The 26,317-nt window shown below is 46.5% G+C and overlaps 1 protein-coding gene and 1 non-coding gene across 7 annotated transcripts in view; both read right to left on the bottom strand.

Annotated features, from left to right (window-relative positions):
• med24 (mediator complex subunit 24) overlaps positions 1-26,317 on the bottom strand; it is a 48,556-nt gene that overhangs the window by 4,052 nt on the left and 18,187 nt on the right. For all 6 annotated transcript variants that reach the window (XM_007909404.2, XM_042343231.1, XM_042343233.1 and 3 more), the window contains exons 12-24: positions 22,881-22,967; positions 19,933-20,044; positions 19,495-19,637; positions 18,033-18,070; positions 16,782-16,864; positions 14,676-14,851; positions 13,896-13,995; positions 11,492-11,667; positions 8,712-8,976; positions 8,416-8,597; positions 6,309-6,402; positions 4,403-4,502; positions 3,570-3,650 (exon numbers count right to left, since the gene is read on the bottom strand). In XM_007909404.2, coding sequence (XP_007907595.1) covers positions 3,570-3,650; positions 4,403-4,502; positions 6,309-6,402; positions 8,416-8,597; positions 8,712-8,976; positions 11,492-11,667; positions 13,896-13,995; positions 14,676-14,851; positions 16,782-16,864; positions 18,033-18,070; positions 19,495-19,637; positions 19,933-20,044; positions 22,881-22,967 — 1,637 coding nt within the window. The remainder of the gene's footprint in view (positions 1-3,569; positions 3,651-4,402; positions 4,503-6,308; positions 6,403-8,415; positions 8,598-8,711; positions 8,977-11,491; positions 11,668-13,895; positions 13,996-14,675; positions 14,852-16,781; positions 16,865-18,032; positions 18,071-19,494; positions 19,638-19,932; positions 20,045-22,880; positions 22,968-26,317) is intronic.
• On the bottom strand, positions 17,510-17,618 carry LOC121850668. The gene has a single exon (XR_006085704.1). It is a non-coding gene; the product is annotated as a small nucleolar RNA SNORD124 (small nucleolar RNA).

Raw genomic sequence — 26,317 nt, 5'->3', positions numbered from 1 at the left:
ACTAAGTGGCTGTGGAGCAACTCCTAGCCCACCCACCGCCCCACTCGTGCATATTTTATTGCAGTCAGTAAATGTGCATGCGGCAATGGGTCAGGACTTCGTTTTCCGCAATTCAATGCAGCCGGTAAGTGCGGTGGCGGTGCTACGAGTTAGATGATTTGTTTCATAAAATATAACTAGTGCAAAGAAATCTAAGTGTTTTTTTCATGGGAAACTGAATGGGACTCAGGTGCTTGTATGAATTAGGCAATTATATGAATTGCAAAGATAAGTTTGCGAGCTTTACTGTATTAAAGTCTGATTTGCAGTGAGAAAACATACAGCAAACACAGCTGTTTGTGGGACTTTGCTGCGTACAAATTTGCTGCTGCCTATAAAATAGTCACTGAATATTACAGTAAATCCGGTGACATCCCCCCAAGCTAAATCAAATACAAGGATTATTATTATTAAGGCGAAACCTCAGGCAAGTTTGCTTACTCCACACACCTGTTTAACTGGCAATAAGTAGGAATCCAGTTATTAGTCGATTGATGGAGCACTTTCAGGGGTAATAAGCCCTCCAAAGAATAATGATAATAATATGGTCACTCAATCCATAAGTGTTTATGGGACACCGCTGTGTTGCATTTCACTCACAACACAGTCACTACAATTCGCAGGATATCTTGTGAAGCTCTTTGAGGCGTCTCAATGACGTGATAAGGCGCTATATCAAATTGCAAGGTTTATTATTATTACTATTTATCTACCTCAAAGAAAAAGAGGGCCATTTAGTTTTCACCAAATGTTTACTGCACAGCCAGTGTCTCGTAACTGAAAAGATCACTGTAATTTTGCGAAGGAAATTGTTAAGAGGATGAATTTTGTATCAGCCTGGCTCAGCTTGCCTCTGAGTTCAAGCCCCCATGTCAAGACTTCAACTCATTTCGTCTACGCAGGGCTGGGAACTTGCTGCATTGTTGGAGGTGTTGATACGAGACAATAAATCGAGGCCCCATCTTGCCTGTTTAGGTGGATATTAAAGATCCTATGGTACTCCTTGAAAAGAGTATTGGCCAACAATACGCCAGATAAAATTGGTGATTCACTTCTTGGCTGTTTGTGCACATTGCTATACACAATTGTACTGGCACATTCACCTACAAATACACAGTTGCTTCATTTCACAGTAAATCCTGTGAAGTGCTTTGACGCAAAAGGGGCTTTATCAAATGCAAGGATTATTATAATCAATTTTCCAACTGGAAAGTAACCCCTCACAATGTAACTGCTCCATAAAACAACAACAAAATGCATTTATATAGCACCTCTCATGCAGGGTAGCTTCTCAAAGCGCTTAACAGTGCCGACAGCGAGCTGGGGGGAGGGGGAGCTGACCGTCAGCGCGGTCGAAGAGGAGAGGCTGGTGTCACTATATAGCATACGGGAGGCTGAAGAGTTCATGGATTGAACATTTCAGGAGGTGGTCACCCCACAGCCACAGTGGATTCAGAGGGAGAGTGAGTGGGTGACCACCCGGCATGGAAGGAAGAGGGGACGGGCAGCTCAGAACTCCCCTGAGTGTGGCACGCAAACCGGTTCTCTGTACTGAATACCGGTTAAGGTGATGACACCTGTGAGGAGGGGAGTCAAAAGCAAGTGGATACACAGGAGGACACAGGGAAGAGAGTCAATGCAATTATCATTAGGGACACAATGGGGAAAGGAGTAGACACGCGTTTCTGCAACCAAAGACGTGACTCTCCCTTGGTGCCTCCCTGGTGCCAGGGCTAAGGATATCACGGAATGGGTTCAACACATTCTACAGGGGGAGGAACATCCAGAAGTAGTGGTCCATGTTGGGATCCATGATGAAGGAAAAAAAAGGGCTGAGATTCTACAGGGAGAGTATCAGAAGCTAGGGAAAAAGCTAAAGAGTAGGAGCTCAAAGGTGGTGATCTCTGGATTACTCCCAGTGCCTCGTGCAAGTGAGTATCAAAACAGCAGATCAAACATATGAACGCATGGCTGGAGAAATGGTGCAGAAAGGAGGGTTTCACGTTCCTGGATCATTGGGACTAGTTCTGGGGCAGGTGGGACTGTACAAGGTGGTTGGGTTACACCTGAACAGGACTGGGAACAATGTCTCACAGGGAGGTAAACTAGTGCTGTGGGGAAGGGTTTAAACTAATTGAAGGGAGTCAGGATGTAGCATTGGAGAGAACAAGCAAGTTACGTAGAGGGCTCGGAGAGACGAATTGCAATGTAATAAAAAGTAATCCAGAAAGAAGGTTTAGTCGGGGGAGAAATGCAGAACAGACTAAGTTGGTCTTGGAGGTCATATGTGTAAATGCACGGAGTGTGATAAACAAGGTTGGTGAGCTGCGGCTCAAGTTGTCACATGGGGTTATGACGCAGTGGCAATAACGGAGACCTGGCTCAAACAGGGGCGGGAATGGGAGCTGAATATTCTTGGCTACAATGCATTCAGGAGGGATAGAGAAGGAAAAAAAGAAGGGAGGGCAATATTGATTAAAGACAAAAACAGAATCTATTTGGTTAAAGCTAAGGAGCAGAAAAGGAGTCGTTACTGCTAGGTATACACTACAGACCACCAAATAACAACAACTTGGATTTATATAGTACCCTCCATGCCGGACCCTATATAATTACAAATAGTGGGAAGGAAATAACTTGCAGATTTCAGACAGATGCAAAACCAATAGAGTAGCGATAATGGGGGAATTCAATTATCCTAACATAGACTGGCAAAATAACAGTGCAAAGGGCAAGGAGGGGGAAGAATTCCTGAAATGTGTGCAGGATAACTTTCTGGATCAGTATATTTCCAACCCAATGAGGAAGGAAGCAGTGCTGGATCTAGTTCTGGGGAATGAAGTGGGACAAGTTTCAGTAGGAGAGCTTCTGGACAACAGTGATCACAACATCACTAGTTTTAGAGTACTTATGGAAAGGGACAAGGAACAACAATCAAAGGTGAAGATACTCATCCAGAAGAGGCTAATTTCAGTGAGTTAAAAAGGGACCGAGTCAAGGTGGACTGGAAAGAAAGAAGCGAGGGTTATTCTCCTTGGAGCAGAGAAGGTTAAGAAGAAACTTAATAGAAGTTTTCAAAATTATGAGGGGATTCAATACGGTGAACAAGGAGACACTATTTCCACTGGCGGGTGGGTCGGTAACCCGAGGACACCGATTTTAAAATAGTTGTTAAACGAAACCGAGGGAAGTGGAGAATTTTTTTCACACAGCGAGTTGTTTGGATCTAGAATGCATTGCCTGAAAGGCTGGTGGAAGCTGATTCGATAACAGCTTTTAAGAGAGAACCAGATAATTATTTGGGGAGAATAATTATTTGCAGGGCTATGAGGAGAGAGGCGGGGCGTGGAATTGAATTAGATAGCTCTTTTCAAAGAGCCGGCAGAGACGCGATGGGCCGAATGGCCTCCTTCTGTGCTGTATAATTCTATATACACAGACAGTATCGAAGTACGAACAGTAAAAGAAAAATGAGGGAAAAGGAATTTCTTTGCTTGTCAATAGGTTTGTAATGGAGAGATGTCACTTACCCAGTATTCTGTTCAGCGAGTCTCTCATGTTTATATTGTGCAGCTGAGAGGCTGACAAGGAGCTACTCATCGATCGATCCCCTATGTGTTTCAGACAAAAACAATTCCCATTTTAACCTCATGACAAAGCTAGGCAGAGACAACAAGATGACAAGAATTGTGAATCCCCCTTTGTCGATCCCAGACAAATTAAAAGCTAAAAGTTCCAGTTTATAAATGTGCCAGGTTTTCAGCTCTTGCTGTTAAGTGATGCTGAGGTTGACTAGATTTATGTTAAATTGGAGATTATCCTTTAATCAGATTCATGTCCACTGTTCTCTGCTATTCTGTATACCCAGTGTCATATTTTAAATGTCTAAAGCTATTAAGTGTTTCACACTCAATTGAGTGTTTACTACACTCCTGGAATGAATATGCAGCTATCTGAAAATCCTTTCATTTCAGACAAAACTTCCTGTCACCAAGACAGCCTTAATGAGACGCTCCAATGAATGGTTCAATGAAACATGTTACACACAAGAGCACACAAAGCAATCCCCAAGTGACAATGGTATTAATACATCACACCACAAGACCAGAGCACGCACAGCCAGTGTGGAGGAAGATCTTCAGATGACTCAGCTGCTAACCTCTGGAATACTCTCCTTCTATCGTGCTCTCTTTAAATCGTGCCTTGAAATCCACTTCAACCAGGGCCACCACTCTCTTTCCCCACCCCTCCCTTACTCGGGGCCAGATCCTGTCATTGTAAAGCGCAATAACATGTACGTGAAGGGCACAGTGAAAAAGCAAGCTGTTATTGTCTGGCGAGCGGCTGGAGTAACAGCACTCACCCGGACTGCAGAGGATATTCGGATCCTCTTCGTTTGAGCTCAATAAACGCAAGAGTTTTGATGGCTGACTGTCATCCAATGGGAAGAGGTTGATGTAGTCCTATTGGAATAGAAACCCAGCAAACTCTTAACAATCAATCACATAATTTCCTGAACGCAAATCAGGTGTAAATACTTTAAATGATCTGAAGTGGAAATGTTAGACGGCACCCGCGTGAAGGTGCTATATAAATACAAGTTGTCATTGTTTGTTCCTCAGTGAAGAGATGCCTGGGTGAAGGCACAATACAACAACAACATGGATTTATATAGCGCACTCCACGCCGGGTGGTATCTCAGAGCACAATACTATGTTTAGTACCTGACGTTTCTGATTATTGGGATTTTGAGATTCCTCCCCTAACTGCTCCACACTCCCATCAATTCTTTCTTTATTATATTCTCCCCCCAATCAACTTAGTTTTCCTTCTCCCAGGATGAACTTGCTTGGGTGCCAGATGCCTTTTGATACCCGATGAGAATGGAGGTTATTCACTGTGAGCTTCACAGCTGAGCCCAATCTTTTCCTATGTGGGGTCTGTGTATGCACAAACCTTCCACCAGGTGACTCACGAGAGCCATCACTGGTTGGAATTGTGGTTAACTCAATACAAATTGACATTCATACAGCACTTTTCACGTCAGCAAAAAAAAATCAGGGTCCAATCTTCAACAAAATAATAATATTCCTTGCGTTTGATACAGTGCCTTTCCTGTCAGGAGAACATGTCAAAGCACTTCACAGGCTTTACTGTAAAGTTTTCAAGCTCTGTGTTCCGAATAAACTTAAAGCTGAGTTATATTTTGTATACAGTACCAAATCCAGGTGGATCCACAGTATTCCAGGGCACTGCTGATAACAGCACAGCCTGGCTCATTGGTGGGAATGGCGGACCAGTGACTGGGGGGGGGGCGCAAGGACTTTTCCCACTCAGCTCCCGTTAACCCTGCAAGCCTCACCCTAACGGGTTCTAGGTGGACAAGCAACAACAACCACCACCATTTATTATAGAGCTCTTCATGCGAGGCAGCTTCCTGGAGCACTTCACAACGGAGTCGGTCAACGAGCCAGGGGGGAGGGAGGTGACCGTAAGCACACTCAAAAAGGGAGGTCTTTAGGGGGGATTTGAAGGTGGGGAGAGAGGGAGCAAGGCAGAGGGAAGCAGCAGGAAGCTTTCCAGACAGTGTCGCCAATAGCAAGCTTCTGTTCCATATGCAGGAGGGATGAATGGAACTCTTGGTTTGGATATTTGTAAGTACGGTGATGGGTTTCCCCATGGGTCAGACAGCTGGCTGACTGGAAAAAATAGCGCCAGGCTGAACAAGCATCGAACATCACATCTATGCACAGATTTCAGCATCAGAACAAGGTGTCACTACACATCCAACGTGTGACTTTCACTGGTTACCAGACATGGTTTTACACACACACACAATCACTAGAATATGAAAAGCTGTTAAATTGAAAAGCACAAATACACAAACATACATAGAATACAAATTATCCCATTTCGTAAGAACAAATTCAAATACAGCAACAAATTACATTCACACAACACCCTTGACGAAGGATAATGTCTTGGAGTGGTCCCGAGCAAGGGAGAAGGGGAGGGGACCAGAGGTTCAGTCAAACAGATAAGTTTTAAGATGGTATTTAAAGACAAATGGAGAGGGGATGAGATGGTAGAGGCAGGATTCCAGAAATTGGGATTGTTGGGGCTAAAGGCACGGCCACTGATGGTACCAATACACACAGCAGACCTAAGTTAGCTGAGGAGTCACTTGCCATCTTATTTTCTGTTAACATTAATAGAAGTGGAACCAGAAACCTGTTGCTGAAACCCACATTGAAATGTAACGCTCTCACCTCAATGTCCTCCCGGTGTCTTTTCCTCTGTTTCGCCGTCACCTGACTCTTGTTATGAGACGAATAAGAGCTCAGAGCACACCAGACTGAAAGCCTGCATTAACCGAGATAATAGGAAGTCAACGGATGACATGATAAGGCGCTGTATCAAATGCAAAGATTATTACAACAACAAAATCACATTGTATTTGTAAAGAGCCTTTCAGATCGGGAGGATGTCCCAAGGCGCTGGACAGTCAGTGTTTCGGACCCGAGCTGGGGTCGGGATTGGGGAGGATGGAGGGCAGCAAGAGAAGCAGGGTGATTGAAAGCATGGTCGAAGAGGAGGGTCTTGAGGTGGGTCTTGGAGGTGGCAAGGGAGGGGCAGAGTCTGAAGGCCCGCCAATAAAGGGGAGGGCGAGACGGGGGACGTGAAGCAGGCCGGAGCCCACTGAGTGGAGGGAATGAGCAGGATGGTAGGGGATTAGGAAGTCACAGAGGTAGGGGGGGGGAGCAAGACCATGGAAGGCTTTGAAGGTGAGGACCAGGATCTTGAACTGTGTGATGGGAAGCCGGTAGAGTCAGGCGAGGATGGGTGATAGGGTCACGGAGCCTGGTGCGGGAGAAGACATGGGCTGCGGAGTTCTGGATGATCTGCAGCCTTCGGAGGGAGGAGTCGGGGAGGCCGACAAACAGGGAGTTTGCACAGCCAAGCCTCGATGTAATGAATGTGTGCTTTAGGGCTTTCGGCGGCCTGCAGTGTCAAGACAGTGGCGGTGCCGGGCGATACGCAGAGGTGGGGGAAGGCAGAGCAGGTCATGGCACAGATGTGGGGTAGAAAGGATACAGGGTCAAACAAGATGCCAAGGTTCTGGACTGGCTCTGTGAGGTGGGGTGAGTAACTATGGATGGTGATATTGTCAATGCATGAGGTGAGGAGGTGCTGACTGGAGCCAATCAGGAGGGCCTCGGTCTTGTTGACGTTCGACTGAAGAAAGTTAGCTCTCATCCAGGACTTGATGTCTGACAGAGTCAAGGGTGGAGGCAGCGAGGTACAGCTTGGTGCCATCCGCAATCATGTGTAAGTTGATTCACTGTCTGCGGATGATGTCACCAAGAGGGCGCATATAGATATTGAAGAGGAGGGGACCAAGGACAGAGCCCTGAGGAACACTGCATGAGACGGTGCGGGGGCTAGAGAAGAAACTGTTTGTGGAAATGAAGTGCTGTGAGAGGTACGATATGAACCATTCAAGGACAGAACCATGAAAGTTGAGGTGAGAGGAGAGATGGTGGATGAGGATAGAGTGGTCGATGATGTTGAAGGCAGCAGAGAGGTCAAGGAGGTAGAGGGAACCCTGGTCGTAGATGGACAGAATGTCATTTGTCACTTTGACCAGAACTGCTTCTGTGCTGTGGGCGGCACGGAAACCCGATTGGAGGGGTTCGTGAAGGGAGTGGCGGGAGAGGAAGGAGCGAAGTTGGGAAGCAACAACTTGTTCCAGGACCTTGGAGAGGAAAGAGAGGCTGGAGATGGGGCGGTAGTTTGAGAGCAAGGATGGGTCCAGGGAGGATTTTTTAAGGATAGGAGTGATGACAGTTGTTTTTAATGGGATGAGAGCAATACCAGTGGATAGGGAAAGGTTTATGATGTCTGTGAGTAGAGGGGCAAGGAGTTGGAGCTGGGAGGTAAGGAGAGGGTTAGGGATAGGGTCGATGGAGCAGGTGGTTGGTTTCATTATTATATTATTATACAAATACGTTATACGTTTCACCCACAAATATACAATCAATTCAGTTTACAGTTTATTCTGTGAAGCGCTTTGAGACGTCTAGAAGACGTGAAAGGCTCTATATCAAATGCAAGGATTATTATTATTATAATATTATTATCCAAGACAAATTTAAATTTCTGTAGCACCTTTCACGTTGGGAGAATATCCCACGACACTGAACAGGGCACCCGAGCTGAGGGTGGGAGCCGAGGCGGTGGGGGACAGGAAGGCGAAGATGACTGTAAGCGCGGACAAAGAGGTAGGTCTCGAGACGGATCTTGAAAGAGGGGAGGGAGGGAGTGGGATTATTGTAAATGATATTACTGGTGTTTAATAATAACAATTCTCTTTACTTGGCAAGAGCTCTTCCAGGCGGGTCCATCAGCAACTGCCACTTCAAGCAGTTGGTCAGCAGTGAAGGCAGGATGTGACCCAGCAGACTGAGCGTGATCTGCTGCATGTCCAAACAAAACACACTGTGCAGCAGCTCCACGGCCTTGTAACAGTGCTCCTTCCTCGTCTCCTTCAGCAGCTCCTGGAGGTGACAACAATAACCGTCAGGAGGCCAGAGGCTCAGAGCCGGCTGGAAGGTACAGAAGGCCTCAAATTACAATAATATCCTAGTGCAAAAAAAGCCTCTCTAGAATACCTTAACCAGGTTATTGCAGAACCAGTACACGCCTCCCATGTGTAGCAGGGCCTCAAACACGTGGATGGAGCGGCTGTCCACCCAGCCTTTCACCAGGGTGTCGTTGAAGGTGGAGACGAGCACCTCCTTTATTGGCTGCTTCACGGGCAGCAGGTTGCGGTAGGGGATGGGGTCCAGGTTGGCTGAAGAAAACTTGATAGAGGTCGCCGTCTGCTGCAGGACGTCAGCACACATCTGCTCCAGTATCAAGTTCATGATAACCACACTGGGAATTAGACAAGACAGCGCACGTTACAGGGAAACTTATTTCCACACGCCTGAAAATAATCCCTCAAGAAAAACAAAACAATAATAAATTGGTCACTTCAATCCACGACATCCAATCCAATTCAATGAACTGCTGTGCGTAATTGGCTGCCGCGTTTTGCCCACAAATATACAGTCAATTCGCTTCACAGCATATTCTGTGAAGCGCTTCGAGACGTCTAGAAGACGTGAAAAGCGCTATGTCAAAGGCAAGGATTATTATTATTTTATAAAAGAACTACTGTGGAAATAAGACATACAGGAGTGAATAATAAGTATTGTGGACAGAACATCACAAGAGTGAATGCTAGATATCTATAAAGGAGTCAGTCAGAGTTGTGTGGGATGTGGGGAAAGGGCAGGTAAATTGGACTGAAAGGATTGCTCTTTAAAAGAACCATCACAGATATAACAACAACAACTTGCATTTACACAGCACCCATCACGGAGGGTAGCGTCCCAGAGCACTTGACAATGGCGGGAGCATGATGCCGAGCCGGGGTAGGGGGGAGATGACTCTAGGCACGGTCGAATAGGAAGATCTTTAGGTGCTACCTGAAAATGGGGAAGGAAGGGCAAGATGGAGGGATACAGGAAGAGTGTTCCAGAGTTTCGGGGTGTAGTGGCTGAAAGTGCAGGTGGAACGGACATGCAGAAGGCCGGAGCCAGTCGAGTGGAGGCAGGTTATGGGCTGTGGGGTAAGCAGGTGGGTGAGGTAAGGAGGTGCCAGGGCATGAAGGGATTTAAAAATGAGTGTGAGGATCTTGAAATCGACCTGTTCGCTGATGGGGAGCCAGCGGAGCTCGGCTAGAACTGGTGTGATGGGGGTACGGAGTTTAGTGCGGATGAGTACGGGGGCAGCGGAGTTTTGGATCAGTTTGATCCTGTGCATGGGGAACTGGGGAAACCAGCAAAGAGGGCATTCGAGAAGTCCAGTTGGGAGGCGAGAAAAACATGGATGAGTGTTTTGGCTGCGTCCGGGCTACGGTGCAGTCAGAGGCAGGCAATGTGGTGGAGGTGGATGAAGGCGGTCCTGGTCACGGACTGGATGTGGGGAAGGAAGGACAGCTGTGGGTCGAACCTGACACCTAGATTACACATTCGTTCAGTAAGTCTCAGGGATAGGCTGGGGAGATTGAGGAGCTCAGAGCCGCATGATAAAAGATGTTAACGGCAACCAATGAGTATGGCTTCTGTCTTGTCAACATTGAGTTAAAGGAAATTTTTGCTCGTCCAGGCCTTGATGTCCGCCAGACAAGCTGAGAGAACATCGAGAGACCTGGAGTCACAGCTGGAGGAGAAGTAGATTTGTGTGTCAAGCTCTATATTAAATGCAAGGATTATTATTATTATTACTACTTGTGGAAATTTACCCCATGTCTGCGGATGGCATCGCCAAGAGGGAGCACATAGATGAGGAAGAAGAGATGGCCACGGATGGAGCCCTGGGGTACACCACAGGTGACTGGGCAGGGCGGGAGGAGAAACCGTTTGAGGAGATAAAGTGAAGGCGATTTGTTAGGTAAGACTTGAACCACGCTAGTGCAGTCCCACTGAGGTGGATGAGGGAAGAGAGGTGGTGGGTGAGGATGGCATGGTCGACTGTGTCAATCGTGGCGGAGAGTTCCAGGAGGCAGAAGGAACCCTGGTCACATGGAGAGAGGACATCATTTGTGACCTTGACAAGCGCTGCCTCTGTGCTGTGGGGAGACTGGTGGGACTCAGGAGGGAGTGGTGAGAACAAAACTGGAAGCAACAATGCATTCCAGAGCTTTGGCAAAGGAAGGGCAGCTTGGAAATTGGTCGGTAATTTGTGAGGTTATTGCATATGGGCTGAATAAACTTCTTCTGTGCTGTAAATTTCTAAGGACCTACCGTTCTGTGGTTATGACATTGTAGGTACGAGAGTGAATGTTATGGATAACTACTGTAGAAATAGACAGACATTGAAAGTTACAGCAATAACTTCTTTTGGAAAGAGTGAATGTTACGTTCAGTTCAGCTACATGAAACCTAAGTGACACCCGAGAAGATACCATTTAATAATAATCCTTGCATTTGATATACCGCTTTTCACGTCTTCTCGACGTCTCAAAGCGTTCACAGTATATACTGTAAAGTGAATTGACTGTATATTTGTGGGCGAAACGTGGCAGCCAATTGCGCACAGCAGCGTCCCCACAAACAGTCGTGGATTGAAAATGACCAATTTACTATTTTTTTTTGGAGGGATTATTATTAGGCGTGTGGAGTAAGGAAACTTGCCCAAGGTTTCGCCCTGCCTGGAAATTTTATTGCAGTATCAGTTTGTCGCACTTTGAGACAAGTGGTGGTATTGGGGAGGAGATGGAGGAGGGAATCGAGAGCAGTAAGCAAACATATGTAAGAAATCCAGGTGGTAAATGTAGCAAACCACTCGGATGGTTAATTTGGGTTGATCCCGGCTGAAAGGCGAGGTGGGGTGTTCTGCTCACCGTTCATTGTAGAACTGAAGTGTGTTCTCGGCATACAGTGGCGTCACCAGCTGGCTGATCATCTGTAGCGGCTTCTCACGCTCCTCAAGGCCCAACATCCTGACGTGGGCAACCAGCCAGGCCACAGCACAGATTGCCATGCTGCAGATCTTTCCCTTGATGTTATCTGTGATTTTCTGGCACAGATTAAAAAAAAAGTAAACGTGGGAATCTTCTTTCCACATTGTGCAACACTGTCTGGAGCCGTGAAGACCACCTGATCTGGTTATTACAATTTACATTGTGCCATTCGCATCGGGAGGACATTGCAACACTTTACACAGCTGACTGGGCACCTGAGCTGATGGGGAGTGGGGGGGAGGGGGGACACGAGAAAAAAAAATTGGTCACTCAATCCACACCTGTTTTTGGGACACTGCTGTGCGCAATTGGCATCTGTGTTTCGTCCACAAAATGCAGAAGATAATCAAATAGAATATAGAAAGTACAGAGGAGAAATTAAAAAGGAAATAAGAGGGGCAAAGAGATTGTATCAAAAAAGATTAGCGGGTAACGTAAAAGGGAACACTAAGGCATTTTATAAGCATATAAAGAATAAAAGGTTAGTCAAAGGTAGGGTGGGTCCAATTAGGGACCAAAGGGGAAATCTTCTTGTGGAGGCAGAGGGCGCGGCTGACGTACTGACTGAGTACTTTGCATCTGTCTTCACAAAAGAAGAGGATGCAGCCAATGCCACAGTATCGGAGGAGAGGGGAAAGAAATTGGATAAGATAAGAATAAACAGAGAAGAGGTACTAAAAAAGGTTATCGGTGCTCAAGGCAGATAGGTCAACCGGTCTGGACCGGATGCCTCCTAGGTTACTGAGGGAAGTAAGGGTGGAAATAACGGAGGCTCTGGCCACGATCTTTCAATCTTCCTTGGACACCGGGGTGGTGCCAGGGGACTGGAGGGTTGCAAATATTACTCCCCTGTACAAAAAGGGGCAGAAGGATAAACCTGGGAACTACAGGCCAGTCAGCCTCACGTCAGTAGTGGGGACACTTCTAGTGACTATAATCCGGGACAAAATAAATTTTCACTTAGAAAAATATGGGTTAATAAAGGACAGCCAACATGGGTTTGTTAAAGGCAAATCTAACAAACCTGATAGAGTTTTTTGATGAAGTAACGGAGAGGGTGGATGAAGGTAGTGCAGCTGATGCAGTTTACATGGATTTTCAAAAGGTGTTTGATAAAGTGCCACATAAAAGACTTGTAAGCAAAATAGAAGCTCATGGTATTAAGGAACAGTGGCAGCGGATACAGAACTGGCTGGGAGACAGAAAGTATTGAGTGGTGGTGAATGGTTGTTTTTCTGACCGGCCAGAAGTGTGCAGTGGTGTCCCTCAGGGGTTAGTATTGGGACCACTGCTGTTTTTGATCTATATAAATGACCTGGATTGGGTATAGGGAGTACAATTGACAAGTTTGCAGATGATACTAAGCTGGAAAAGTAGTAAACAGTGAGGAGGATAGTGGCAAATGGACATAGACAGACTGGTAAAATGGGCAGACACATGGCAGATGAAGTTTAATGCAAAGTGATGCATTTTGAGAAGAGGCAATATAAGCTGATGGTACAATCTTAAAGGGTGTGAAGGAACAGAGAGACCTGGGGGTTCATATAGGTAAATCTTTGAAGATGGCAGGACAGGTAGAAAAAGCTGTTAAAAAAGCCTACGGGATACTGGGCTTTATAAATAGGGGCATTGAATACAAGTCAGGAAGTTATGATGAACCTTTATAAAATACTGGTTAGGCCTCAGCGAGAGACTGTGTTCAGTTCTGGGCACCACACTTGAGGAAGAATGTCAAGGCATTGGAGAGAGTGCAAAGGAGATTGACCAGGATGGTACCAGGAATGAGGGACTTCAGTTATCAGGAGAGGCGAGAGACGCCGGGATTATTCTCCTTGGAGCAGAGAAGGTTAAGAGGAGACTTAATAGAAGTTTTCAAAATTATGAGGGGATTCGATAGGGTGAACAAGGAGAAACTATTTCCACTGGCGGGTGGGTCGGTAACCCGAGGACACCAATTTAAAATAGTTGTTAAAAGAAAGAGGGAAGGTGAGGAGAAATTTTTTCACACAGCAAGTTGTTCGTATCTGGAATGCATTACCTGAAAGGGTGGTGGAAGCTGATTCGATAACAACTTTCAAGAGAGAAGTAGATAATTATTTGGGGAGAACAAGTTTGCAGGACTATGGGGAGAGAGCGGGAGAGTGGGACTGAATTGGATAACTCTTATCAAAGAGCCGGCAACAGACACGATGGGCCGAATGGCCTCCTTCTGTGCTGTATAATTCTGATTCTATGAACCTATGATCACACACAACCACACAGCGATGCCATGTAGGAGCAGTACCTGAACAGCCTCGAAGGTTAGCAGCCCGTGCTCCCAGGCATTGAGCACCTCCAGGATAGCAGCTGGCGTGCACGAACACACCTCGTGCCATTTCACCTGACTAGGAGACAAAAAAAAAGGGAATGTGCGTAAATCTGGGGAACAACTTACATTTAAGTTGGAAGTTAAGCACCCTTCACGCAGGATAGCATCTCGGAGCGCTACTCAATCAGAAGTCCCACAGCAAACAGTGAGTCTGAACAAAATTTTTTAAAATTTGGTTTTGATACAGGCACCTTTCACGTCATTAAGACGTCTCAATGTACTTCACAGAACACAATGTAACGTATAGTGACTCCATTTTGAAGGGGGAACGAGGAGGCAATTTGCACACAACATCCCGCAAATAGCAATGAAGTGAACGCCAAATTTTATCTGGGGGATTGTCAACCAACAACAGCAACTTGCCCTTATCCTCCATGCAGGGTAGCGTCTCAAGAGCACATAAAGCCAGGACATCAGGAGAGAGAGAGAGAAACTCCTTTCTCTTTCCAAGTAGCGTTACAGGATCTTTAACTTCCACCCAAACAGGGGCACAGACAGGGCCTCAATTTAACGTCGCATCCAAGCGACGGGCCCTCCAACATTGCAGCGCTCCCCCAGCATTGCACAGGAGTCAGCTTCGTCTGTGGGGGCTTTGAACCCAGAACCTTCTGACTTCCAGACGTGAGCACGAGTGACTGACTGAGCCAGACTGACAAGAATAGAACAAGGACAGATAAAGAGAGAACGGCTTCCTACGCAAGCTTCATTTCAGTGGAGGAGTTGAGATGAGCGACCAGCGACTCCACTTTGGTAGGATCAGCTCGGAATCCCTGCTCCGGGTTTAAGATCTTCCCTTCCTCAGGCATGCAGGTCTGCATCCACGTCTCAAAGAACACAACCTCCCCCGAGACACCGGGCTCCGACAGAATCACCTACAACAGGAACACAGCCATAACTCACTCGCTTTCCCTGGGACACCAGTAACAGACCGCTGCAGTAACTAAGAGGTTGAAGCACAGACTACGATGAGGCAGAAATCCTCACGGTAAAAAGATGCTGGCGCACACTGGGGCAAGTTTCAGTAATGTAATGAGACTCTGTGATGGGAGAGCCAGAGTTAATGTGTTGGGGGGTGTGATCTGAGAAGCAGATCAGTCGCTGGGGGCTGGTAGTCCTCCTACTGTTAAACCTGCAAACCTTTTAAGTGCTCTGGGACATTACCCTGCATGAGGGGTGCTATATAAATGTAAGTTGTTGTTATAATAATAATAAACCTTGCATTTGACATTGCATCTTACCATATCAGTGAGATGTTTTAAAGTGCTTGACAGGATATCCTGTAATGTGGTGCGACTGTGTATTTTGTGGGCAAACACGAAAGCCATTTTGCACAAAGCAAAAAAAGATGGGCTGGGGGGTGGGGTTAAGATGACCCAAAACACTCACCAAACATCACAGATCCAATAAATGCACCAGCTCTGGCTTTCCCATCACTGTGTCATATTACAGTGCACACCACCCCCAGGGTCATTGCCTTACTTGAGATTTATTGCAAGCAGCTATCAATATTTGAGCAAGTAAATACACATTGTGCATAAATGCTACTCCTATATTCCAACAGCACAGACAGATAAGGGAGATCATTGGACCAATAGCTCTAACTCAACTCATCCAGAACTCTGCAGCCCGTGTCCTCTCCGGCATCAGGCTCCGTGACCCTATCACCCCCATCCTCGCCCAACTCCACTGACTGACTTCCCATCACACAGAGGATACAGTTCAAGATCCTGTCCTCCCTTTCAAAGCCAACAGGCTATTTATAGTGTTCTCTGTTACAAAGTCAAGAGTCAACCATTTGATACTACAGTGAAATCCAAGTCAGTTTGGCACTGATTTCAGAAGCCTTTTTAAAGAGATTGTTTCCTAACACAATTTCAGGTCTCAGTAAATTAATGGTTCATTCTTCACTCTCCTTGCTTTCTATGCCAGGTATTATTTCTGGACACACAGGGCACTTGGCAAACACTACTTTGCAGATGGCCGGTGGGACAGTGTGTCCAAGCAGTCCTGAGTGAGTTGTCCTCACAGTTTGGGAACCCCCTCGCCAGTGCTGGCTAACTCCCTGATGGGAAGCCCGAGACCATTGTGTTGGTGTATCCTGGATTGAAAGGGGGGGGCGGGGGGGAGGAAGAGAGAGCTTCTTGATTTGTGGAGTCCTGCAGCTGAGTGGTTAGAGCTTCACTCAGAGGACCTGGACTTGCTTCACGGGCAGCGAAAACGTTGGGCAAGTTTCCTTACTCCACAGGCCTCTGTTAACCTAGCAGTAAGTAGGAACCCAGTTGTCAATCGATTGGAGGATCTCTTGGATTATTGGGGTATTCCAGTAATTGAAGGTAACCCTTCAAAAAATTAAAAATAATTTAAAAACTAATACGGTCACTCAATCCACGACTGTTTGTGGGACGCTGCTGTGCGCAACTGGCTGCTGCGTTTCGCCCACAAAATATGCAGTCAATTCACTTTACAGTATATTTGGTGAAGGGCTTTTAGACGTCTCGAAGACATGATAAGAGGTATATCAAATGCAAGGATTATTATTATTATTATATATTATGGCTCACCGACAGGAATCTTGCAAACAAAAAAGGATCCTAAGTCCTCTGTGGTGGTGTTAGGATCTAAGCTGCTCTATCTTTGAACCGTGCCGAGACGTTACCCTATGTGAATGACATTAAATAAACATTGGTGCCCTTCACAACTTGTTATAGTTGCTGAGTGTAAACCGAGGGAAATCAATGTACATTTTCCGACGACATCACCTGTAGTTTTATACAAAAATCTACAAGGTCAGGCTGCACTTACATCCGACCCATAGGTCTGAGCCACATGACACAGCATGAGGAAGGAGATGTCAAACAGCAGGGCTCGGACTGACGCTACCTTTGCTAGAAACAAAGAAAGGGAATTCAAACAAAGAGAAACAGCAAAGATATAATAATAATAATAATAATCCTTGCATTTGATATAGCGCTTTTCACGTCGGGAGGACGTCCCAAAGCGCTTCACAGAACACACTGTAAAGTGAATCGACTGTATATTTGTGGGCGAACGCGGCAGCCAATTGCGCACAGCAATGTCCCACAAACAGTCGTAGATTGAAAATGACCAATTTAATTATTGTTTTTGTTTTTTTGGAGGGATTATTATTAGGCTCTGTGTGGAGTAAGGAAACTTGCCCAAGGTTTCGCCCTCTGCCTGGAATTGAACTCAGGTCTCTCACTTGCAAAGCGAGTGCTCTAACCACTGAGCTACAGGACTCCACAATATAAAACAAATTGAGAGACAAGTCCCTCGACACTCTTACGCCAGTTACATCGAGTACTTGTTTCACATCAAACTGCTGAGCACTTCCAGGTGGCAAGTGATGTAGATTATTGGTATCTGACAAACTATACAGACTGAGTACACTCAGTTCCAATGAGTATGTTCACCTGTGATTAGGGTACTTAGATAACGCTCATGAAAATGTAATATGCAGCTGCAGAAGCAGCCTCCATTAGTCAACATAATGGGAGTGTAACAGTTTCAATCCACGCTGGAGGAAGGTCAGAAATAACCATAGTTCAATCAGAGTGAAGCAGATTCAATCAGAGTCCTTTTCTTGGGAATTTTTAGCACATCATTCCTTCCTCTCACTGTAGATGAAAGCTGTACCTGGTGGTGTGATACTGGGTCAGAAAGATTAAGGAGCTCTCTCCCTATTCAATCTAGGATACACCACGACAATAGAACAAGAGGACATAGGTTTAGACTTGTAAAGGGCAATTTCAGGACAGACACCAGGAAGTTTTTCTTTACACACGCTTTTCTTAAATGACTGGAACAGGGGGCCAGGAAGTGGGGTAGAGGCCAGGGCACTGGGACTTGTTTTAAAAGCAGCTCGATGCTGTGATGGGATGGCAGGGTGGGGTAGTATGGAGGGATGAGATTGGATAGGCTGAAGGGCCTACTTCATCTAAACCGATCGTGTGAATCTAATCTGTGATAATAATTATTAAAGAGTTTAAGTGCATTGACTGTAAGACTATCAGAACATGTCATATTTATACTTACACCCTTCACCACTGATGTGCTTGGCAAACTCATTTAACCTAAAGGAAAAGAGGGGAAAAGTTATTTTATTGTAGTGTTTTGATGAAGGTGAAGAGGAATGGGAATGGATTTGGGTTCCCCCCGCCACACTTTAACCAAACTGACCAGGCTTTTGGTCATCTGACCCCCTCCCACACTGTGCTACCCCGTGTGAAGGGCGCTATATAAATGCAGATAAACACTAAAACCCAGGCTAGCTGGACCAATGGGTGGGGGAGGGGGGTGAGAACCGGTTCAGCGAGCCAGAATTTCCGGCTAAGTGCAATTACAATGCCGGTAGCAGCATTTACCAGCTGTTTTCGGTGCCGAAAAGATATAAATAAGCTAATCTTTTGCTCGTGAAATTCAAACTGAGTCAAAGTTGATTCTTTCAGCATTCGTTCAGATCACCGCCCTGTTCACACCGATTGAGCTGTGAACACTTCCAGTGTTCCGGCATAGCTTCAGATTTCCGTCAACTGCAGTTTTCCTTTTTATCATTTAACAACAAAAATATCTGTGTGAAGATTGTGATGATAATAATAATCTTTGCATTTGGTATAGCACTTTATCACGTCATCGAGGCGTCTCAAAGCGCTTATACTGTAAAGCAGTTTGCACACAGTAATGTCCCACAAACAGCCATGTAATGAGTGACTATTTTTTTTATTTTGGAGATTGTTGGCCAGAACACTGGGAGAAACTCCCTTCTCCTTTTCAATAGTGTGGAGTCCTATAGCTTAGTGGTTGGAGCACTCGCCTCGCAAGCTAGACCTGCGTTCGATTGGTGGGCAGGAAGATGTGGGATTCAGTGCCTTGGGACGTCCTCCTGACGTGAAAGGTGGTATACAAATGTAATTTGTTAATTTGTTGTTGCTGGGAAGTTTCCTTACCCCACACATCTGTTTACCTAGCAGTAAGTAGGAAACCGGTTGTTAGTCAATTGGAGGATTGCTTTTCCGGACGTAATAATCCCCTGAATCCACGACTGTTTGTGGGACACTGCTCTGCGCAATCGGCTGTCGCATTTCGCCCACAAAAAAAGTCAATTCGCTTTACAGTAAATTCTGTGAAGTGCTTTGAGACGTCTCGAAGACGTGATAAGCCGCTATATCAGATGCAAGCATTATTATCATTATAGTGTATTGGGATCTCTAACGTCCATCTGAATAGGCAGACGAGATCTTGATTTATTTTAACGTCTCACCCGAATAACGACACCTCTGACAATACAACACCCACCCTGCACTGCACTGCAGCGTCAGCCTAGATTATAGGTTACAAGTCTCACCATGGGGCCCATAGTACCATTTACAGACTCTCAATAATAACTGTTCAGATCAGCTCTAAACCACTGCATCCCCACCTTATCTCCATCAACGCGACTTGTGAAGGTGACTCAGCAAGGCCACAGGAAGAGACCTGGCTCACACTGTGCACTTACTTGACAAACTTCCTGGCGAATGATTTCAGTTTGCCGGTGGCCGCAGCGGCTGCCAGGAGTAAATCCAGGCTCTTCCCCGAGAGCATGTGGCCCAGGACCCCCAGGAGTCCCTCCGGCGATTTGGAGTGATCAGCATCCATGGTCTGTTCGGGGTTTCAGAGAGAGAGAGAGAGAGAGAGAGAGAATGTGAGCGAGAGCAAAAGAGATAGAGAGAAAGTAAGAGAGATAGGAAACTGTTCTGAAGGTAAAGTAAAAACCTTCTCTCACATTTTTACTCAGTGATCAGATTTCACTGACTGGTGTCCAGCGGTTCTTCCACCCACACCCTCTCTCTCGACGCATGTGTCCCCCCACCCCCATTGAAAACCACTCAACTCCATTCAGAATGGAGTGTCATTACTCGGGATTCGTCGAACACAACCAGCCAGAGAAATGTACCTTTAGGATATTCGTGACCGTGGGTTCTGCACGTAGGATCAGGCCTGGGTTGGGTTGAATGTTGGCGTTTTCAGCAGATTTTAACCGTGGAGCCAGCTCCCTGTCTGCTGTCCTGTGGCATTAAGAGGAACTAATACAATACGATATTTCACTTGTATAGCACCTTTCAAGTTGGGAGGACGTCCCAAGCTGGGTGGGGGGGGGGTGGGTGTGGTGGAGGCTGGGATCATGGAGGGTGGAGGTGCCGAAGGTATGGTTGAAGAGGAGGATCTTGAGACGTGCCTTGAAGGAGGCAAGGGAGGGAGCGAGGCGAGAATGTGGGATGGAGTTCCAAAGGGGTGGGGGCAGAGAGGTTGAATGTAGGGCGGGCTGGGGGTGTGGAGCAGGCCGGAGCCTGCTGTGCAGAGGGAGAGGACAGGTTGATGTGAGTAGATAATGTCGGAAGACAAAGGCAGACAGCGGAGGGTTAGGCACTGTCAATCGATGGATAAGTCGCTCTTGGACTATTCAATACCTTCAAAACTACCTGCAATATTATTGACAGAGGAGCAGGGAACAAAACCAAATTCCAATAAAACTCAAGTCAATTGACCAGCTTGTTGACCCAGCTCTCAGGGCACAACACGGATCATCAGTACAAAACAAAGGCAGTGTCAGTACAAGGCAACCTACTTTTACACTACTATAACAATAATAATTGAATTTATATGCGCTTTTCACATCTTCTAGACGTCTCAAAGCGCTTCTATGTACACTCTAAAGTGAACTGACTGTATATTTGTGGGTGAAACATGGCAGCCAATTGCGCACAGCAGTGTCCCACAAAACAGTCATGGATTGAATAACCAATTTATCATTTTTTTCTCTCAAGGGATTATAATCAGGCGTGTGGAGTAAGGAAACTTGCCCAAGGTTTTGCTCCGCCGGGAATTGAACCCAGGTCTCTCTCGCTTGCGAGGCGAGTGCTCTAACCACTGAGCTACAAGACTCCTGCAATCCAATAATAATAATGCTTGTATTAGATACACTGCCACGATGAGGAGGTGGTTGTTCTGATTGAGCCACTGCAGTAGGAACCAAGCGTAGCACTAGGTTACAATGATAATACTTAAGATTTTGATTTGGTCTCTTACACGTCCCTATGACTGTATTTTATTGGTGAGCTCAGTAGCAAATTTGAGCACAGCAACGTCCCACAAACATAAACTGAATGCTGGATTTTACGTGTGGGAATATTGGCCAATACAGGCTGCTTTTCTACCACAAGGTGGCACTGAGCAAATACGCTGAGATCTTAGTGAAATCCTATTCGGCTGTTCTCACAAGACTGGTTGACATAAGATTCTATCTAATATCATCCCTCCAGCAGTGGCATTGAATGAGCACCTTGCTCAGAGTTGGTGCAGACTCAATAACCTCCTTCTGTGCCATAAAGGACAGTCAACATGGAATTGTTAAAGGCAAATCGTGTCTGCCTGATAGTGTCTTTTGATCAAGTAACGGAGAGGGTGGATGAAGGTAGTGCAGTTGATGTAGTTCATATGGATTTTCAAAAGGTGTTTGATAAAGTGCCACATAAGAGAATTGTAAGCAAAATACAAGTCCGTGGTATTAAAGGGACAGTAGCAGCGGATACAGAACTGGCTGGGAAACAGAAAGCAGAGAGTCGTGAGCAGTTGTTTTTCTGACTGGAGGGAAGTGTGCAGTGGTGTCCCCCAAGGGTCAGTATTGGGACCACTGGGGGTATTGCTCTTTTTGATCTAGATAAATGACCTGGACTTGGGTATAGGGAGTGCAATAGGGAGGAGGACAGTAGCCGACTGGAAGAGGATATAAATATGTGGCAGATGAAGTTTAATGTGGAGAAATATGATGCATTTTGGGAGGAAGAATGAGGAGAGGCAATATATGCTGATGGTACAAATTTAAAAGGGGTGAAGGAACAAAGAAACCTGGGGGTTCATATAAGTAAATCTTTGAAGGTGTTAGTACAGGTGGATAACACAGTTTAAAAAAAGCATATGGGATACTAGGCTTTATAAATAGAGGCATAGAATACACAAGTCAGGAAGTTATGATGAACCTTTATAAGACACTGGTGTGGCCTCAGCGAGAGACTGTGTTCAGTTCTGGGCACCACACTTCAGGAAGGATGTCAAGGCATTGGAGAGAGTGCAAAGGAGATTGACCAGGATGGTACCAGGAATGAGGGACTTCAGTTATCAGGAGAGGCGAGAGACGCTGGGATTATTCTCCTTGGGACAGAGAAGGTTAAGAGGAGACTTAGAAGTTTACAAATTTATGAGGGTTTTCAATAGGGTGAACAAGGAGAAACTATTTCCACTGGTGGGTGGGTCGGTAACCTGAGGACTCCAACTTAAAATAGCTGTTAAAAGAAACAGAGGAGAGGTGAGGAGAATTTTTTTCACACAGCGAGTTGTTTGGATCTTGAATGCATTGCCTCAAAGGATGGTAGAAGCTGATTCGATAACTTAAGAGAGAAGCAGATAATTATTTGGGGAGGACAAGTTTGCAGGGCTACGGGGAGAGATCAGGGGAGTGGGATTGATTTGGATAGCTCTTTTCAAAGAGCGGGCACAGACATGATGGGCTGAGTAGCCTCCCTTTGTGCTGAAAAATTCTATAAAATTTCTATTTTCTATGAATGTAACAAAGGATTCTGTTTTCAATAAGTTTTACATTTTAAAAAACTAAGTTTTATAATAAAGCATTTATTTTTGTCAGCACACAGTCTGCCTCACATATGCGGAAACGAATCACTGCTAGAAAGTATAAAAAATAGACAAGAGTTCCATGCTTGCCACCTACACATTAAAATTCCTATCAATAATTAGCTTTCTGCACAGACTTAGACTCTGACGAGAGAGACCATGAAAACAATAAGATATTAATCCCCTCAGAAACCCACGAGATGAGTCATGTCCTACCTTTTATTGACTAGGTTTTTCATGTTGACCTCTGAGAGCAGTCCTAGTTTTCCACATTCCTGAAGCAGAAGACTAACGTAGTCACAGCTGTGTTAAACAGAAGTCAGCAAATTAAGCAGAAAGCATGATAATCAATGCAAATACAGCACAGTTTATGCAAACTACCACAAGCTACAAATCAGTTAGCTGTGTAAAGTGCTTTAATAATAATAATAATCCTTGCATTTGATATAGCGCTTTTCACGTCGGGAGGACGTCCCAAAGTGCTTCACAGAACACACTGTAAAGTGAATTGACTGTATATTTGTGGGCGAACGCGGCAGCCAATTGCGCACAGCAATGTCCCACAAACAGTCGTGGATTGAAAATGACCAATTTATTACTGTTTTTGGAGGGATTATTATTAGGCTCTGTGTGGAGTAAGGAAACTTGCCCAAGGTTTCGCCCTCTGCCTGGAATTGAACTCAGGTCTCTCACTTGCAAAGCGAGTGCTCTAACCACTGAGCTACAGGACTCCACATATAAGATATGCTCCCAAAGCGAAAGACGCTGAATAAACTTAAATTGTACGTACAATACAATTTACGTTCATCTGCCTGTTCAACAACAGCTTGGACTTCTATTGTATAGGGAGCTGTGGCTGAAGGCACTGTCCAAGAGGAAGGTCTTCAGGCGGGACTTGAAAGAGGGGAGGGAGGGGGCAAGGTGGAGGGATTGAGAGTGTTCTAGAGTTTAGGGGCATAGTGGCTAAAAGCATAACCTCCGTCCGGATGGGGTGGAAGGTGTGAGGGATGAGCAGGAGGCCGGTGCCAGTCTAGTGGAGGCGCTGAGTGGTGGATTAGAGAGTGAGATCGGAGGAAGAGATAGGGAAGTGCCAGAGAGTGAAGGGAATTGAACACAAGTGTGAGGATCTACAGGTCGATCTGTTCGGTGATGAGGAGTTCGTGGAGCCTGGGCCAGAACTGGTGAGATGTGGGTACGGAATTTCGCCCGGGTAAGTATGGGGGTGGCAGAGTTCTGGATGAGCTGGATCTTTTAAATAGTGCAACTGGGGAGACTGGCGAGGAGTGCATTTGAGTAATGCCACTGACCGTGGGCAGTCAGGGCGAAAACCAGACTGCAGGGGCTCGAGGAGGGAGTGGGAGGGGCGTGACCGAAGTTGACCTGCAACAATGCGTTCCAGGACTTTGGCAAGGAAGGGTAGGTTGGAGATGAGACAATATTGTGAGAGATTAGAGGGATCGAGGGTGGGTTTTTTGAGGTGGGGTGTGAACTGCAGTTTTCAGGGGGAGTGGAACAGAGCCTGAGGAGAGAGACTGGTTGACCGTGTCGGCCAGCAGTGGGGAGAGAAGGGAGAGTTGAGTGACCAGCAGCTGGGTGGGGAGGGAGTCGAGGCAGCAGATGGTGAACTTCATCTGGGAGACTGTAGTTGGGAGGAAGGAGGGAGAAATGGATGTAAAGCAGTGTAAGAAGTGGGGAGTGGCAGGAGTCACAGCGGAGGAAGAAGGTGGTGTGAATGGTCTGGGTGGGGTGGAAGGGGATATGGGGAGGGGGGTGGGGGATAGGACAATGCAGCCAAGTGGACGTTTTCAATCTTTGAGGCAAAGAAGTCTAGGGCCTCTTTGCACTTGGCGTTTGATGTGAGGATACAGGGGGTTTGAGGGGGTGCACGGAGGAAGTGATGGACAGTGGAAAACAGCTTCTTTGGATTGTTATTTGCCACTAGGATGACTTTGGAGTAAAAGTCAGCTTTGGCCCTGTGAAAGGGAGAGGCGGTGGGTGTAGAGGTGCTCAAGCCAAGGCTGGTGGTGAATCGTGAGGCTGGATTTCTGCCATCTGTGCTCAAGTATCCGGGTTTGTGTTTTGATTGAGCGGAGATGACTGTTATACCAGGGAGAGTGGGTGGGTTTGGAGACAACCCTGGATTTCAGGGGAACCAGGGAATTGAAGGTTGCGGAGATGGTCATTCAGTAGCTTGATGGCTAGATCAGGATCATTGCGGGTGGAGGACCAGGGGGAGAGGAGATCCAAGGAAGAGAGGGCATTTGTGAGGGACTCTGGGAGAAGCTTATAACAGGGGCTGAAAAAAAATGGTGGAGGGCTTGGAAGAAGGGAAGGGGATGCGGGAGGAGAGGAAGATGAGGAAGTGGTCGAGATGGCCTGGTCGAGGGAATGGCCAAGGTTATGGGTCGGCGAGTTGATGTGGAGGGTGAGGTTTAGGGAAGAGGAGGGCAGTGCAAGGAGAGTTCAGGTGAAGGTTGAAATCACCCATTATGAGCAGGTGTTCAGTGCAGGGGGACAGAGATCGGAGGATATCAGTGAGGGAGGAGTCGGGGGTTTGGGGTTGCGGGGGGGCGTGGGTGGGCAGTAAACTAGGAGGATTTTGAGGGAGAGAGAGGGGAGATGGTAGAGGTGAGGTGCTTAAAGATGGTGAAGCAGTCAGAGAAATAGACCAAGTGAAGCTTGGGAAATGAGGGCCTCCGCCACAATGCTGGTTGGGGCAGAGGTTGTGATGAAATGTGTAGCTGGGAAGGGAGGCTTCAACGAGGGGGACGGAGTCACCGGGGGAGAGCCAGATTTCGGTTAGCTTGAGAATATTAATGTGCTAATTCAGAATGAGGTCATGGATAGTAAAGGCTTTATTGAAGAGGGAGCGGACATTTTGGAGGGAAATGTGGATAGGTTTGCTAGTTGGGGGGTTGGGGGGGTGCGTGGGGTGGAGGAGAAGGATTTGGGGTCGTGGGGGAGAAATAACTGTGGCGTTTGAAGAGCAGGGAGAGTTGGAGAAGGTATGGATGTACAGAGAGGGAGCGGGAAGAGGTGTTTGCCTTTCGGAGAAGGTTGGTGCGGAGAGAGTGAGCGATGGACAGTTGGAGAGGCTGCTCTGGGGCAACCAGAAATGCCGGTAGCCATGTTGGGCCATTGTGGAGGATGCTCAGGCTGGAGCAGAGGGAAGCTATGGTGGGGTCCAGGAGAGAGAGAAGACGAGGAGGGCGTTGGGAGAGAAGGACAAAGTGGGAGCAAGAACATATTCAGGACGAGTGGCTTGGGGCAGCAGCCAAAACGTGCAAGCAGAAACCGGGAGCGAGCGGATCAGCAGGGCAGCATCAGCCCGCGGGCTATGGAAGACAGCGCATGGGGGGGGGGGGGGAGTGGAATTGGTGGTCATGGTTTAGGTGCCAAGGACTGGGGAGGGAAGTGGGGACCAGGTAGCACTTCAGGTGGATGTTAGAGATTCCACAGCACTATTTGAAAAGGGATTTCTATCAGTGTCCTGGCCAACAAATCCCCAAATAAAATTGGTCCATGGCTGTTTGTGGGACATTCCTGTATGGAATTGGCTGCCTCTTTTCGCCCAGGCTAAGAATCACAGAATTATCCAGGATAGAAAGAGGCCATTTGGCCCATCGTGTCTCTGCAGGTTCTTTGAAAAGATC

This window comes from Callorhinchus milii, unplaced genomic scaffold, assembly GCF_018977255.1.
Source record: "Callorhinchus milii isolate IMCB2004 unplaced genomic scaffold, IMCB_Cmil_1.0 Scaffold23, whole genome shotgun sequence".
NCBI lineage: Eukaryota > Metazoa > Chordata > Chondrichthyes > Chimaeriformes > Callorhinchidae > Callorhinchus > Callorhinchus milii.
The sequence above is the reverse complement of the archived record's forward strand: the minus strand, read 5'-3'. Positions and strand labels throughout refer to the sequence as shown.